The sequence below is a fragment of the Protobothrops mucrosquamatus genome, unplaced genomic scaffold, assembly GCF_001527695.2.
Source record: "Protobothrops mucrosquamatus isolate PMUCROS unplaced genomic scaffold, P.Mucros_1.0 scaffold682, whole genome shotgun sequence".
In the NCBI taxonomy this organism is placed as follows: domain Eukaryota; kingdom Metazoa; phylum Chordata; class Lepidosauria; order Squamata; family Viperidae; genus Protobothrops; species Protobothrops mucrosquamatus.
In genome coordinates, this window is record NW_015386969.1 from 1,080,989 (window position 1) to 1,098,852 (window position 17,864).

At 38.5% G+C, this 17,864-nt stretch overlaps 1 protein-coding gene across 1 annotated transcript in view; it reads right to left on the bottom strand.

Annotated features, from left to right (window-relative positions):
• RIPOR3 (RIPOR family member 3) overlaps positions 1 to 17,864 on the bottom strand; it is a 57,694-nt gene that overhangs the window by 10,011 nt on the left and 29,819 nt on the right. The window contains exons 11-16 of the mRNA XM_029284525.1: positions 11,532 to 11,661; positions 9,556 to 10,167; positions 8,742 to 8,881; positions 7,318 to 7,447; positions 2,288 to 2,423; positions 648 to 809 (exon numbers count right to left, since the gene is read on the bottom strand). Coding sequence (XP_029140358.1) covers positions 648 to 809; positions 2,288 to 2,423; positions 7,318 to 7,447; positions 8,742 to 8,881; positions 9,556 to 10,167; positions 11,532 to 11,661 — 1,310 coding nt within the window. The remainder of the gene's footprint in view (positions 1 to 647; positions 810 to 2,287; positions 2,424 to 7,317; positions 7,448 to 8,741; positions 8,882 to 9,555; positions 10,168 to 11,531; positions 11,662 to 17,864) is intronic.

Sequence of the window (17,864 nt, forward strand, 5' to 3'; positions counted from 1 at the left end):
GTTTTTTAAAATATTTACCGTACATGTAGGCATTGCTTACCAGCCCCCTCATTTAACGACCATTCGAAGTTACAATGGGCACTGAAAAAGTAACTTTTTACAACCAATGCAGTGCTCTTGTAGTCACGATTGACATTTGGGCACTTTGCAACTGGTGGGTGTTTACTACCATCACAACATCCCATGGTCAGGTGACTGCTACTTGTGCATTTCATCACTGGCTACTGACAAGCAAAAGCAAGAGGGAAGTCAGTAGTAAAAATCGTGATGTCTTTCTTAATGATTGTAGCATTTCACTTAATGACTGAAGGGGAGGTAAGATCATAAGCCCACTAAAATCACCTGGTATTTCACTTAACGGCTGTGTCATTTAGCAACAGAGTTGTCAGTCCCGATGTGGTTGCTAAGTGAGGACTACCTGTAATATATTTTTTTAATGTGACATTCTTCCTTTTTTCTCCCCTTATTAACTCACTAGGAACGTCTATATCAATATATGAAAAGGCTTCAGTGCTGTAAACCTTGGACTCATGCAAAATTTTCAGCGATTTAACTCTGAGACCTGGGACTAGAATAAATCTTATTAGTTCTGAACATAAACATTCCAGTTTACTGAAACAATTAATGACCCACACATTAAAATGTACCTTTTTCTAGATGATGTCGATATTTCTCTTTTGTTTTGAACATCAATATATATTTCAAAGGAGTCCAAAATCTTTCTGCTGGACAGAATAATATGCTTCCCTGTTCAGTACACTCACTCCAGATCTTCAAGCAGTGTTTTGGCTTTTGGGCTTTTTGGATAACTGCAAAAGACAGCTTTGGAAGTTAGCAATGGAATCAGAACTCTCTTTCAGCTGGAAATGGAATACCAGATCATGCCAAGATGAACCACTACAATTTTGAATATATGCAAACATGCAAAGACATAAAATAGGAATGTGTGGATCAAAAATAGGTAGCCTAATGCTTTCCAGATGTTTTGGACTTCAACTCTCATTAGTGCTAGCCAACATAATCAACAGTAGGGGACTGTGGGATTTGTAACCCTAAAGATCTGCAAGGCACCAGATTTCCTGGGCTTGATATGTTACCAAATTATGCTACTAGTCTTTTATTCACTTCAACTACCCGCCCCATGAGTCAGAATTTCAAGTGATTATATGACAAGAAGGGAGACATGTCTCAAATGTTTTGCCAGACAACTGAGAAACCAACCCACCCAGCAGCAAAGAAACAAATAAAAATCTGTTCGTTATGAAGACATCTGTAGTTGCAAAAACCACATAGTCTTTGAGCCTTATTCTAGCTTTTGACATTGCAGATTTCACATGCTTTTTTCCATATGCGGTCATACAAACTGCAAGCCATAGTAAACATTGAGATGATCAACGCTGACAGATATGATTCCAGAGAGCACAACCTGACTCCTATAGTTAGATCTGCCACCTTCCCAGCTCTCATTTAAATGCAACAACAATAACAGGGATAGCTCTTCATTCATTCTGTTGTTCAACTATGCATATGATTATTTAGCCCTGAATTCTGACTTAGAAGACAGCAATGATTGAGCCAGAGACTTTTGCTGTCAGTGCACGGCTTGGATAAATAAACCAGACTGCATGATGAATAAATCAACCTGCAGGTGGTCCATATGCAAGCAGCGTAATAAAATAAATTAAAAAAAATAAAAAAAATAATAAAATGTCATGAGAGCTTAGTGTTCTTGCCTAAAATCTTATGCCCGCTTAAGTTTTTAGATGAGAACGGTAAGATGACATTCATGACATTTGAAATCTCCTAAGATTTCAACCTTCCAAAATTATTTTTAATTTGTTAAGTATTCTTTAATTTTGGAGTCTTTTAGGTGTTATCGGCCAGGGAGAGGAAAATCAGAATCAGACAAAGCATGACACCCACACAACATATATTGCACTCATGTCAGAAGCAACAAGGCGCTTCAGGGTTGAAAGGATTAGCCTGTGACATTACAGTTGCCCAGAGGACACCCAGTTGGGGGATCCTGTCTCCTACAGGAGTTGGAGTGATGGACAAGAGCTCAATCCTGCCCCACAACAGCTTTCAGATCTCAAACACAGGCTTGCTAAACTCCTGCCCAGCGTCCCAATCATCTGAGCCACTGTGCTCCTTATTTTGATGCTGATCTAATGGGAACACATTAGGGAACCAGTTGGGAACCAGTGAGGTTGAAGATTCTAGAGAAAAGTTCAGACATCATTTATAGTCTGTTTCAACTGTCAAGTCCTGGATGCATGTAACTTACTCTCTTCAACAGAAGTAATTTTCCGTGGCACAGGAGTAGCCAGAGCAGAAATTATTTCTAAGACGTGCTTCTGTTGTGACGCTTCTTTCAAAAGGTTCTCCTGGACAATTGGAGCTAAGTTTGGCTTTACGAGTTTCTGGAAACAAAAGGAGGAAGACAAAAAAAAGGTATAAATAGTCAGTAATTTTGACTAAGCACAAAATCAGCTGAACTGGCTGCAAATATTCTTCAAGGCCATCAGAAATAAAATTTGCCTACCATTATTGACCCAGGATAGAAATTGAAATCACTTTCTTCTTGTAGTTGCTATGCTATGGGATCAAAGAAAAATGCTCAGAGGTATAACTTCAACATTATGTACCTCTGCCGGAAATAAATATCTTTTTTGGAGGTTAGAGAGACACAATATATGTGATATTCCAAATGTAGTCACATCTCATCTTTGTACAAAGATATTTACCACGCTAGTTAGTAGCACTTAGTTGATCTTGTCTACTCTTGGAAAACCTAAGCAAGAAGACAACTAGTTAGCCTAGGATGAGAAATAACCAGGAAATCTCAGGAAAGTAGTTGTGTTGGGGGAAGCAGAAAAACACCTGGAAGGTGACCATGACAAACCACTCCATTCAATCACCAAAAATCAAACTCTTCTTGAATAAGATTTTATCTTTTTATGATAACAGCAGTTTTGTTTTCCTTTTTTGTGAACTTGAACACCAAATACAGGTAGTCCTCGACTTACAGCCACAATTGAACCCAAAATTTCAATTGCTAAGCAAGCCAGTTGTTAAGTGAGGTTTTCCCCATTTTATGATCTTTCTTGCCACAATTATTAAGCGAACTATTGCAGTTGTTAAATGAATTTGGCTTCCCTGTTGACTTTGCTTGTCAGAAGGTCACAAAAGGGCCCCAGGACACTGTGCAACTGTCATAATTATGAGCCAATTGCCAAGCCTTTGATTTTTGATCATGTGACCATGGAGATATTGCAATGGTGATGTGAAAAATGATCGTAAGTCACTTTTTTCCTTTGTAACTTTGAACGGTCACTAAATGAATGGTTGCAAGTTTAGGACTGCCTGTATTTTTTTTTCCACCACAGTATTTACCGATGATATTTTCTTCAAATTATTGAGCATGCCCACAAAATCCTTTTCCTGCTTATCCTCTGCCAACTTAGATACATGAGACAGATATGGAATTCTGATTTTGTATTCTAATCGGCATCACTTTTGCTTCTAGTGGAAAACATATGCCAATTTAACACTCATTTTATCAGTCCAAGGTATTACAGGCAATTTCAAGTAATGTTATACATTTTTTCTACCAATTTCAACTGAGATTCCTCCCCCCTCCCGCAAAGAATGGAATTTCATTGAAATGTTCTTAAGGGAATTGGGTGTTCTTGTACATCTATAATTGCAAGAGAGCTAAGGGAAGTGAGTGAATATTCTACTCTTTGCAAAAGTCTGCACTTTAGAAGAGAAATTCACAATTAAAAAAGCAGAAGGTTCTTATGATAACTTTTGAGAGACTACAAGGTGGATTTTGGCACAGCATTAGTTTAGACAAATCCTTTCAGAATTCCTTTTTGTTTGCACAACCATAGTTATAATCACTTTTGATCACCCGTTTCTACAGCAAAATGATGTTTATAGTTAACTCCAGATGCTTATTGAATGCGAGAAGAGGCGTTTCTTCCTTTACAAATCTTTGGAGGGTTCAACTCTTTATAAATCCTTGGGAGACTCCACTGTTTATATTGAAAGAACTCAACATTTATTCCTGCTCTTTGACTGTTAAATTTGCTTAGGAGCCTTTGACTCCTATAATTGAAAATATGCTGACGGCAACAGACTTTTAGCCAGAGGATCTGTTTGTGAATCAGCATGACTAGGACCTCCGGGTGTCAAAGCATCAGGGTTCTTCCAGAAATTGGTCTCTCTCCTCTGGGGATTGTGGTGATCCTGCGGATAACTAGCATGCAGACTCAGCATTCTGGACACCCACTGGCTGGGCAAGAGTTGTATTTGCTCCTACAGCATAAGCAAATATGGAGAAAAGCAGTATCTCTCTATCACAACCTTAGATACAATTGGTTATCATCAATTATACACCTAAAATATATAGCAATGGCAACAGCACTTAAGGCTTATATACTACCCCATAGTGCTTTACAGCACTCTCTGAGGGGTTTACAAGGTGAACATATTGCCCCCAACAAGCTGGGTCTTCATTTTACCAACTTCGGAAAGATGGAAAGTTGAATCAACCTTGAACAGGTCAGGATTGAACTCCAAACTGTGGACAGAGTTTGCCTGCAATACTGCATTCTAACCACTGCCCCACCAGGGCTTATAGCCCTTTGACAATTGTGGAATGGAGGTCCCTCATACAGGATTGGTTCTGAAAGTTCCCGTTCTGACTCCAAGCATCTCCAGCTGCCAAGTAGAGTAGACTAGAGAGAGCTATGATCCATGCAGAACAGCTTAGTTTCTTATTTTCAAAGTTCCAAGCCAATCTTTCAGATTATTTCATTTCAGATAGTCCTTGCTTAATGACCAACTGCTTAGCATCTCAGAGTTGTGTGACTACAATTTTTGACATTTTTTGCCAGCATATACTTCCTGCATATACTTCTGGTTTCTGGCAAAAAAAAAAAAGCCCATTGGGGAAAACAGACTTGCTTAATGCCCAGTGTACAGTTAACAAATGTGGCATTTACTTAACAACCGCAGCATTCACTTAATGATCCCCGTTAAAAAGATCAGAGGATTGGATGTGATCATGTGGTGACTTGTTTAATGACCACCACAACTTAAGACCATCATTCTGGGCTCAGTTACAGTTGTAAGTTGAGGGCTATCTGTAATTGAAAAAATATTGATCTAGCCAATTGACAGGTCTGACCCCATTACTGACAGATGAGGAAGGTGATGCTTTGCAGTTCATTTATCGATCCAGTTCCTTCTGACTGACTGTCTATTTTTCCACCCACCCACCTGATTGATCTGCTGCCTCCAATAAATTGTGTTCCCTTTGGAATGTCACTCTTCCCCAAGATCAGATTAGCCTTTTACCTGGTTGGCCTTTTGTAAATCTTACAAATATGGCATTCCCACCAGGATTGGAGATCTGGATGTACAGTAAAGCCTGTACAGGAATTATGTTAAGTGTTGGTGACTGCTTAATACTTTAGCTGCAGATTATATATATATTGAAAAAAACAGTTTTATATGCTTTTTATATGTCCTTAAATTGTGCTCTGTCTTTTTATACTGGTTTGAACTGTTCTAGGCCACCCAGAATCATTTATTTGAGATGGATGGCTATATAAAAATAACAAGCAAACAAATAAATAAATACAAAATATAATATAGAATTATGACAATTCATTTACACTGTTCTTGGCATGGATAACTTTGCAGTCAGCCACTGAAAAGGATGTCTGGGTCTCCAAACTACTGTAATCTAATCTAGAAACCAGCATGAATGCACTTGATATACCAACCAAGGCTGAGCAAAGATCTCCCTACCCAGTGGTGGCGAACCTATGGCACGGGTGTCAGAGGTGGCACTCAGAGCCCTCTCTGTGGGCACACGCATCGTCGCCCCAGTTCTAGGCCTTCAGCTGGGTTTTATAAAACCTTTTCGCTTTAGGCCTCCGCCACCATGTGCAAAAAAAAAAAAGGTTCAATCAGTCAATTTCAACTTCTTGTGGGGAAAAAAAGTTCTTGCAAAGTTGGAATTGATTGATTGAACTTTTTAGTCCCACCCAGTCTGCCGTTACTACTGCAGCCATGCCCACCCAATGGGCCACACCCACCCGGCACTCAACGATGCATAAGTGGGTTTTGGGTTGCAGTTTGGGCACTCGGTCTCTAAAAGGTTCGCCATCACTGTCCCTACCCATAAGTTTCAAGACTATTTTTGCTAAAGCTGTGATTCTAAATGGTCTCTGTTGAGGGAGCACAGCCCCATGAGAAGTGATGCAGTCCTGGAAACAGAAGGCTTTGCAACTAACAGCCTCTCCATCTTGCTTGGATTGAATCTGTATTTCTATTTCCCATCCACAGATTCATTTCCCAACTCTTGCAGGTTGTCCAGAATGACGACTGACAGTATCAAAAGCTGCTGAGAGGTCTAGAAGGATAAAAACAGTCACTCTCCCCTCCCCTCCCCCCCCAACACAAGTCCGTCCATGGTTCATGAGAATGATCACTGCAAATGTCCAGGTTGTTACAGGTCTGGACAATCTGTATCCACCAGAGCCCTCTGAGACCGCAAGCCATTACTTTCTCAAGAACCTTCCCCCCAAAAGAAAATAGGAGATGAGACATTAGTTATTTGTCCAGATCTGGCTCCTTGAAGTGTCTTTCAAGACTCCTAAACATTTTCTTTCCCCAAAAAACAACAACACCACTGATTATTTGACTGAATCCAGCTCCCAGTCTTCTCCCTGGCCTTTTCATTAACCTGGCCAGGAAGAAGTCCAAGCGAAAGAGCTAAGATCAGAGCTCCTCCTTGAGACCCTCAGGCTCAAAAAAAAGCACCCCCTCCCCAGCCACCAGAAAAAAATGTTTCAAAATGTCACTTCTGTCATCTCAAGAAATTATCTCCCTTCAGGTCAGAGTGGACAACTTTATCAACAAAATGAGCCACGAAATGCTCAGTTAGTGAACATGTGGTGTATATACATATATTGGAAGCAATACATGTATACATTAAATGTGCAGGAATGTTATGACTTAACATCCTGCTTGGGCTTTTCCCAGAGACAACTGTTTGGTTATTGCATGGAAAATAAATACTACACTGGCCAACTCTTTGATCTAATACCACAAAATATTTTTGTCACATTCATACATGTTTACATTTGGCAATGAGTTCTGAATGGTTCAGCAGCTTGCAGACCATGAAAACTCCCCAACACAGATTATAAACTTACTGTATTATGCTATGCCTCTCGCTCTCTGAGAATAAAAACAGCATAAGATTCTAGCTGGCTGGATTAAAACTGTATTCCTCACCTGCAGAAGGACCCGGCAGAGTTGCAGGTGAATTTCCAGAAGTCTATCCAGGTCATCACTTCCTGTGGTTAACTCCTTTTCCATGTGGGCCTCACAGCACAGAGAAGAAAGAGTGGCATCATTGTAGATGCTGGTGCCAAGCACAAGAGAAAGAAGAAGCACGTAATAAATCATAAATGCATATCAGGAGTGGAGAGAACTAAGTTTTCATACTATTCTTGTTTACACTAGAGTAGTCCTCGGCCACAATTGAGCCCAAAATTTCTATTGCTAAGTGAGACAGTTGTTAAGTGGATTTTGCCCCATTTTACAATATTTCTTGCCACAGTTGTGAAATGCATCACTGCAGTTATCAAATTAGTAACATGGTTGTTAAGTAAATCTGGCTTCCCCACTGACTTTGCTTGTCAGAAGGTCACAAAAGGTGACCCCAGGACACATGCAACTGTCATAAATATGAGCCAGTTGACAAGTGTCTGAATTCCTGAGATGCTGAAAAGGTTATAAGTGTAAAAAATGGTTGTAAGTCACTTTTTTCAGTACCACTATTACTTCGTCACTGAACCAACTGTTATAAGTCAAGGACTATCTGTATTCCCTTTATATTGTGATAGAAATCAGATTAAATGTTTCTGAGACATAAAAATTAAAAGAACGTAGCAATGTTGAAAAAGAATAGAACAGCAGAAGAGCTTGGCTAACTCAAAAGGAGTTTACTAGACAAGGAGGTCCATCTCAGCCTTCACCACCTTGGTATCCTCTAGAAATGGACTCTTGGCTAGCCTTGAGAACTTCAGTCCCAATCCAGCACAAAAACATCAGATCAGAGATGGTTGCTGATTGCTACCATAGCCAACCAGATGCTTCGAATAAGTTTATAAGTGCAGCATAAGGCCAATTGCCCTCCCAGCAACTCGTATTTGGTAACACAATGCCTCTGAACATTCAACTGTGGATACTGAAAACCTTCATGAATTTGGCCAACTCCATTTTAAAGTCTTGACATGTGATACGTCTTATATGCCACTAAAACAGTCAGGCTTACTTATTTATAAAACTCCTACATCAGGAACAAGAAACCTTTGGCTCACAAGCCTAATCTGGCCTGTCAGTACAAGTATTTAACTCAAGAAATCTTGAAGGAAAACTCCTTTGGCTTGGACCAAAATGTTTTCTTTCCTTCACCCCAACAGAGACCGGTCAGCTTAAACTCTGACCTATTGCATCTTTCCCCCATGGAGTGCTTGCTTCAGTTAGGTAAAAATGACACGCAGTAGTAGACTGAGCATATATTGTCAATCTTTTCTCTTTTATATCCTCTGGCTTTCTATTTTCAAGGCTCGGTTTATAGTCAGTGTAGGGCTAGAAAATGTTACGATAAAGTGTTATTATGGCAGTTAATAACCTTGTATGGAAGCCTCTACCTGGTGCTGCAGGTCCTTACACTTCCAAAGGAGGAGAGTTCATCAGCACTGCAGTCGGCATTAAGGAAGTCAAAGCTTTCCAACACGGTCTCTACCATCAAACTCTCCATGGAAGAATGTTTTGGATGATACTTTTTGGGCTGTTGGTAACACAAAGCAAACTATATTTCTATGCATACAGGAACACATTTTATCCAGAGAAAAACACTCTTCTCAAAAGCATCCATAACAAAATAAAGGGATGTCATTCTTCTAATCACATTTTTTTTCTTTAAAAATGTGGCTACAACCACCACAGGTATACAATACAATGCATATACAGATTCTCAGAGATATTGCAATTTAACCTTTCTCAGTACAATTGAGGTAAGGATGAAAAAATAGGATTATTCATAGATATGTTGGGCAGCAAAATTCTTCCTAGGAGAAATACAAGTAACCAATTCAACTGAAAAGCAGTAGTTCAAAAACACATTAAAAATAAATATTTAACCAACAAAAAGGCTGCCAATAAAAACATTGTTAAATATATCAGTTGCAAAATAAAGCCTTGATGCAGTCACCACAGCTCTTCCCAAAGTGTTGAATTAATTATATTGATTGTTAATTACATGTATTTGTCAACTAAACTATTTTAATTTTTGTCAACTATTTTATTTTTTGTCCTATTTTGTATGTATGTACATAAGTGGAACAATGTATGCATATATTAGGTTTTCCTAATGTAGTGGATTCTAGGTTTTGGGGAAACTTCAGAGCCTACAATCTACTAGCAAGCCTTTTCAAAATACAAATACTTGAAAGATTTCAATACCTTTAATTTGTCCTGGATACAGAAGACCTGGTATTCCAATTCCTCCAGTGGGACAGGACTTGGACATTGTGACTTCAGCAATTTTAACACTTCCTGTAGGATTTTCTGAATTGACTTGGTCTTTCCAGTAGTTTTGGCATCATCATCGTTATCATTCCAGTCTCTTTGTTCAACAGAGAGAATATTTGTTTGTTGCACTGTAGGATGGTGCCAGTCCCGAGTGATGGTTTTACCACCATCTTTGTCTTGTTCCAGCAGACATGATGGAATAGTTAAAGAGGTTTCAGCATAGGGTGTTTCTTGTAGGATATCTAAAGTTCTATGGCCAGGAGACTGGCATATTGAAATATCCTCTTCCTCTCCTTCTGCACAATTATTCTGCAGAATAGCCAATGGCAACTTCCTTTCATTTGATGGTGGAGTCATGTTTCTGCTTTCTGTCACTTTCTGATCTTCAGAACTAAATGAACTTCCTTCAGTTGTCTCTGTAAGGCTGTGACTTACACTCCTCAGACGCATGTTAAAATCACAGTCAGCCAAGTAGCTCAGGATGCAGGAATCTTGGGTCTCTTCCCTAATATTTGCATGTTTCTTTCCTTGTTGCAAAACAGACTGTGGGAAACAGGTGGAAAATGCAATTCTCTTTGGGGTATTGTAATTACCTTCCTATACACTAGATTCAGCTTTTAAATTAATATATCTCAGAAGGTGGCAGCACATGGCAAGTTTTGTAATGAGTTCAGAAGCTAAATAAGTTTGGACATGGTTATTTTTAGGTAGAAAACTTTAGATAACACTGAGGCTGTAGACTAAGCTAAGTCAAAACAACAACAAAATATCCAGAAGAAGGCAATGACAAATCACTTTATAATGCTGTCATGAAAACTAACAAAAAATAAAGCTCTTCTCAAATATATTAATTCTACATTCTTTCAGTTGTTTGCTTTTCTTTTCTTTTTCGCTATTTATATAGGCGAGCAGTGTATCATTCTCAGGTGTACTTTCTCTTTCTCTCATTGTCCTTTCTCCAAGATATTATGAATAATGAATTACCATGGTTCATTAATTAACTCTAATCAAGTTTAGTTTTAGCCTAGCAAAGGGGAAAACAATTTCTATTGTACAACTCAATGGCACCCTAGAATACTTTTTTTCAGACTTTATATCTTTGGACAATCTTTTTGAAACGACTGGTTGAATTTTAAAAAAATTCAAGAGCAGTCAGCCAAATTAAAGTACAATTGTTTTTACAGATATTATTTTCAAATACTGCAAATTACATTACATGTCTAGGAACTATGGATAATTTTACAGAACATAATTTTAACTGGTCTCTTTTGAACGCCACCCAAGTTAGTGGCCAACAAGTAAAGCCAAGGTGGACTAATTCTGTAACTGTTGCTCCAGCCTCCTGATCATTTGCTGCCTTTTTTTCCCTCAATCTTTTCCATACAAGAATATAGTCCCTTTTCTTCACTTCCCCACCCTTTATCCAAGTCTTTCCACACCATCAACCAAGACTATTTTGTTGTGAAACACGCTTCAACAGAATCAAGATATTGCTTACATCAACATGATCATCACCATCAAAATTAATATCATCATCATCATCATGAGAAACTTTCCTTTTCTAAAGGGAAATTGTTTATTAATGATGCAGAAAGAATGGTATTTTTCTTAACAAGAATTACAAGAATGTTTGAAACAGAAAATCCATCAGAGCTCAAGGAAAACCTACCCATCCCAAAGCCTGCCAAAAGTGGATCTTTCCTGTTAAAAGATCGGCTGTTTAATATTCCCCCTGTTACTTGGATTTCCTTTATTATAACATTCCAATCCAGCAATGAAGAACTATTAGGAACTGGCAGGATATTTTAAGTTTCAACAGCTTTAATTTCATAAGAGACCATAGAAGAGGCTATAGGTTATGGTATGTCTTTTAGAAGAGAAACAGATCCTACTTCATCTATACTTACAAGGTAATATTTTTCTCGGAAGCTAGGAGTGTTTGGAGGAGTCCAGCTGTATATGGAGTTTTTTCTACTTCCCACAGAAAACTTGGTGGTGGACCCAGGGGACAAAATTAAGTTCTCGGAATCAAAAGGACTGTGGATTGAAACAAACAAATAAAACCCAATAAGTATTAGAAAGCCAGCACAAGCTTATCTCTATGCCAAAGCACAGAAGAAGCTTCCTGTATTTCTGCCAACTGGCTTTCTCAAATTCCCCATACAGACATACAATTCCAGTCTTGCAAGACATACCAAGAATGTACTTCAAATGCTTTTGTAGGAACCTTCAAGGGGTACATTTTTTCACCATTGGAAAGATGCAAATATCCTACATAGCTACATGATACATCTGATGAAGCTGTGACTACAGATTATGGATAATGAGAATATTCTGAGCAACTTGCTAGATACAATTCCAAATTGCAGCTACCAACATTTTGGGAGTTTCAGATTAAAACCACTTTATTTATCTGAGCTCGTGTAATACAGGATGTGTTCTTTTTATTCTCCCAGCTATTTCTCATGTTATTTATTTGCTTCCTAGTTTTAGTTCTGCTTTATTTGATTTTTCGTGTTTTATAATGTTGATGTACTCAGACAATATTTGAGATGCAACCTGGAGCTTTTCACTTTCAAATTATCTTGAAAATAATTCTATGAAAAGGAGGATAAAATATATTATACAAGTACATTACTTTGGAACTGCCTTCCACGTCTTTTGAGTATTCTGTTTTACCTTTATAGTAATTCTTGCCAGTTTTTGATTTTAATAAAAAAAGGAGTATGGAAAATGGTCATGAGTTCTGCTACTGTTGTGTCAGTGTATAGACTAACAATTTATTTCGGGTCTGCAGAGTCTTCTAACTCTTTCCAATAAGCATTGATTTACTGCAGTGGCTTTTAAATGTTTCATCATGGTGGAACCTTTTCTTTCTCTGTCTGTTTTAGAGCTGTGGAATCAGCATAACCAAGATGGGCAAGGCTAAAAGTGACAAGATAGAAGGTTATATTGCAGTTAGAACCAGCAAGAGAATCCACAATGAGAAGTGGTAAATGATCAGGGCACAGCCCAGAGATATTAAAAATAATAGATATGATGTCTTGAAAAAGGTTATTTTTTCTAAGTTGTAAGGACACTGGATGGTGACCAGAAATGTACTATTTTTGGAACTGTGAACTATCTCTGTTCTTATCTGTAGTGATAAAACTCTAGAAAGGCCCTGCCTGAATAACAGTTTGCAGGTCAAGCTCTGAAGAATGGTGTTAACCTCATGTTTTGGTCGTAGCAATCTATCCCAATCTGGTGTCTGTTGGATATGGAGAAATTCAACTCCCCTCTTGGCTGCAATTATGAGAGTTAAAGCCCACCCATCTGGGGACCACCATGTTTAAGAAGCTTGTTTTTAATGGTTTTCTTCTGTCTGCAAATAGAGAAGGAATATCAACATTTGAGAGCTCCCCTGTAGCTCCAGGTTAATCATAGTAAACATACAGTCGCAAAGTAGACAGTAGACTGTCAACATTTAGAGCTGCAGTTTATTCAAAATAATTTTAATTCATTTCAGTATAATATATACATCCAGGGTAAAAAATATTGTGTTTCTTTATGTTCTCTTTTCTAAACTAAGGTTCATCTCTTTTAATGGTTTCATTGTATTTCATGCTTCCCCCCCCCTCATAATTTCAAAAACCATATTGGTTATAAAGAGCCTTTGTAAATATTTCCCCATTCTGTGCATTTGTATGATAGTATTTTCCTAGCATTAAGCACATAGATGAACTGGATGCTTGTTCTGAAATTAAAATCTGTTGTATAAATAAGGTGGCGAAAGTCTCTCTCATTGCCCTATCTCTTAATTTAAGGGCTGATGAAGTACAGCAGGATCTACAAGACCAAAGATCTTTTCCTCCTTCAGATCTTAGCATGGCAAAAAAAAAATATCTTAATTAATCAGCCATCTAAACTCACAGATTTGGCAGTAACTGGACTTGATTCTCATCATCACCTTAGTTGTCCCAGCAGAAAGAAGCCAGGAGAGCTTCAGAGTTACAGCTGTTATCAGAAAGGATTGTCTGCTATATTGCTTCATCATAAACATCTGGAAATATTTCTGTTCTCATGCTTGTTTGATGTAGTGTTTAAGGTATCAGGCTAGAAACTAGGAGATTATGAGTTCTAGTACTGCCTTAGGCGTGAAGCCAGCTGGGTGACCTTGGATCAATCATTTTCTGACAACCCTAGGAAAGAGACAATGGCAAAATCTTGCCAAGAACACTGCAAGAACTAGTCCAGGCAGTTGCCAGGAGTCAACATTAACACATTACCCAAAAATCATGTTATTGTTATGAAAAGAGGGGAGGAGAGGACAGGAGAGGAAAATAAAAAATAGTACTGTAATGTTGGGTCCAAAAATTCTTTGTCCCTGAATTCTTTGTTCCTGTTTTTATTGCCTTTCTGCAAGGTGACTAAAATTATCATATCCAGGTTACCTTTTTGTTTGGAATATTATCTTACTAACCCAGCCTTGATAATGAACATGTTTTTTTCTCTACATTGCATTAAATTTTATTGCCGTAAACTATCTGGAATCTTAGGAAAGGGGTGGCATATAAATAAACGAAATAAATACTTTCTATGTATAACCAATCTACTGCAAGTGGGAAGTTCCCATTTGTGTGTGTGGTCAAGTTGTGCGAATTTGATTGCAAGAGCCTTCTTCAGTTTCTCCATTTAGCACCTTAAAGAAAACCCTCTGTCCAAGTTCCTCTGAAAGCTAATACTAAATAGCTTGCAAATTCTGATGTAAAGGCAATCAAGCTACCATTATCAGTGGATGAGGATAACACAGAACGTCCAGCTGTGGCTCAAGCCATCAGAAGAAAAGGGGAGAAAATAGATGTGTAAAAGAGAAGAAAGGAGCATAGCTAGGGATGGGCCAGCTGCACTACGTCACAGTCTTGTCTAAAGCTCAATCTTTGCCATTGAAAGGGTCAGTTACTGTTGCTGTTTGCTTTTCTGGTCCAACTAATTTTCACTCCATGATTGGCATCATCCAATAAGGGTTGGCATTTGTTACATTTTTATACTACTATCCTCCAACATGCTCAGAACAGCACACTTGGTTCTGTTCTGTTCTCACATCAAGATAAGGAAGTGCAGCTGAAACACTGTCTCCTACTTCCTCACAATGGCAGTATTTGAGCAAGCTTGTCCAGGTCACTTCAAAATTTGGTGGCTGCACTTGCCTCTGTGAAGTTGTATCAGTTTTAACCATCATGAGGTGTTTTTTTTTTTTTTTGCATATGGCCACATACGTTGGATCAATTCCATAGTGCTAGTTTGATTGATTGAATGAATTAAATCAGTAGCAAAATTACGCGTGGTGTGAATCCAGCCTCTCTTTCACATATCAGTGATCCCATATTGTATCAATCTATGGCTGGTTTAAACAATGATTTATTGGCTAATAACACAAGTGGCTGGGTTCATATAGCATGCTAAACAATAAATCGGGCTTTGTAAAATACAATGGCTGATTAATATACAACATATTAAGTTAAGAGCAAGCAGTTTTATGGCCTGGTGCAAGATGCAACCTTCTAGTACATGGCTTTTTCAACAAGCGGGTCTGGCCTAGGGAATTTTAGTGGGGTTTTTAAGGGTATTTTAAAGGTTAATTTTAACAATTGGCCGCTTCAAATATTTTCTTTTAATTTGGTTTTAATGGATATTTATTGTATTGTGGTTTTACAAGGCTGTTAGCCGCCCTGAGTCCGGTGAGGAGAAGGGCGGGGTACAAATTAAATTATTATTATTATTATTATTTTCACCCATTGTACCACTTTTAGGATATGGCAATATCCAAGTGCCACCAGTCGCCTAGCAAGGTGTCAAAATCTTGATGACCAAAAAAAAAAAAAAAAGGAAAAAACTGATGAAGTACAGGTAGTCCTCAACTTACAACAGTTCGCTTAGTGACTGTTCGAACTTACAATGGCACTGAAAAAACTTCCCCCCAAGCCACAGCCGAGCAAGAAACCTGCCTGCCCACCCGGTGGCGTTCTTCCTCCTGTCCGAGGTTTCCATTGTTGTGAGCATTTCTGTTGAGGATTGGGGGCGGGGGTGTTTGGTTTTTATTCCCCCCGTCTGCTGGGTGGTTGCACCAGGTTTTGGTTACTTCACATGACCCTGGGACACTGTGACCGTCATAAATATGAATCAGTTGCCAAGCATCTGAATGTAAATCACAAGACCCTGGAGATGCTGCATCATTCCTGCTGATCAGTGCTTCTTCTGGGCTCAGCAGAAGCACCAGGATCAGCACCGAGCTCCAGCTGGAGCCTAGCACTGATCCTGGTGCTTCCGCTGAGCCCTGACAGTCCTGAAGAAGTGCTGATCCTGGTGCTTCTGCTGAGCGCTGACAACCCTGCAACTCCAGCCATCTCTCGCTCAGGCTTGTGCGGTGCTGCCACCAGTTCAGCTCATTCCTCTCCCCCACTACCATTTTTCTAGGATGGTTGCGTACCACCTGCCAGGTGCCAATGTACCACAGGTGGTACCCGTACCACTGGTTGAAAAGCCCTGTTCTAGTAGGCTAAATCATTGCTATTGCCTATTTTGGTCTGAATATGATGTGTGAATTTACCTGTTATATTTTACATTATATGGAACTCCCCATGTTATTTGGCTAAGCTAGGTAGTTTACAGTACTTGTCAGAGCAAGTTAGCATCAGCAGCAGTCTATAAATGCATGGATTCAGACACCCATGCTTATAAATTCAGTGCTAGAAATCCTCTACAGGAATCCAACTTATTTTTCAATGAGCCATTATTTCCTAATTTATCTTCTGTAACATATTACATGAGCAGATAGCTCCCCAAATTTAAATTTTTGGTTTCAATAATTTTAATAAAAAATCTCAAGAGGCTACTTAGAACCATCAGAAATTCCTAATTCTCACTCAAAGTAGAAAATCTGAGACAGTAGTAAAGTTAGCATTCTAGGAAAATTTGGAGTAACGGACATAACCAAATTTTGATAATGAGAACTGTTACACCATCACCATCTAGCAAATTTCGTACTCTGAGCTAATCTGAAGGTTGTTTACTGGCTTTTGGTTTGAGTATATGTGTGAACTAGCATCTGTGATTTATAAACTATAATTTATGTCTTAAAGAATTGTGGTGTGACCCCCAACCAAGTGTGAATTATTCAGCAAATTAGGTTTTTCCAGTGGGATTCTAAGAGGAGCAGTGACCAAATGCAGTCATTATAATACATCTGTCAATGCATCTTATTCATGTAAACAATCTTTTTATAAACCTGTAAAGCAGAGGGCTGTATGTACATATCTAATCTTTGAAGAGTCCTTGATTCACTTTGAATGAATAAAAGCACACATAAGCATTATCTGTTTTATAACTGCGTTATTTTAGCCTAAAAAGATACTTATGAAAAGAGAAGACAAGATTGCTAATTACACAAAAACCATTTCCATGAATAAAAAAAGTCAGCAAACTGCCAAGAAAAGCCAACACATTTCGGGATTGTGGTTGTTATAATTGTTATTAATCAAGACCCTTTATGCATCCACTTTCCAAAAGATCAACACAGAACAGTTTGAATATTAAAGTAATGTCTTTAATTTTTCTAGGAAGTATTAGCTCACACAACAAAACTTCAGGAAAAAGATTTCTCAGAAAAGCTATTTCAGTCTTAAAATTTTTCTTTCCAGAAGACAAAAGATAAAATAAAAATCTTCGTGTTATTTTTCCCCCCATAAATTACATGGCAGAAATCCTACTGATGATCTTATTTATTATAGATTCAATATATCATCCAAATATATTTTCACACACATAATTTGCCCAATTTGACAGGTCGGTATTTTGTTGTAACCTTAGAATAGCCTTTCCCAGCTTGCTTTCCCCAGACCTGTTGGGAGTGCTTTCCCTTGAAATCCAATCATCATGAACAGGAATTCTGGAGATGCTATCAGTAGATGCTAAACAGAGAATGCTATCTACAATCATGTCCTGATTCGCAGCTTAGAGTCATCCAGTCATCACTGTGCCAAAACAAGAGTAAAATTTGATTTAAAGTTGCCCACAACTTTGCATAGGCGTCGCCGCATACCTACACTCTGAAGAGGTTGATGTATAAACATAGGTTGCAAATGGCTGCAGATGGACTGACACGCACACCTTCCAAATCCAAACAAAGCATTGTGCAGAGGTGCACGTCCTGTGTGCCGACCAACAGGTTGATCCAACTTCCTGTTCTGTGCTTAGCTGTT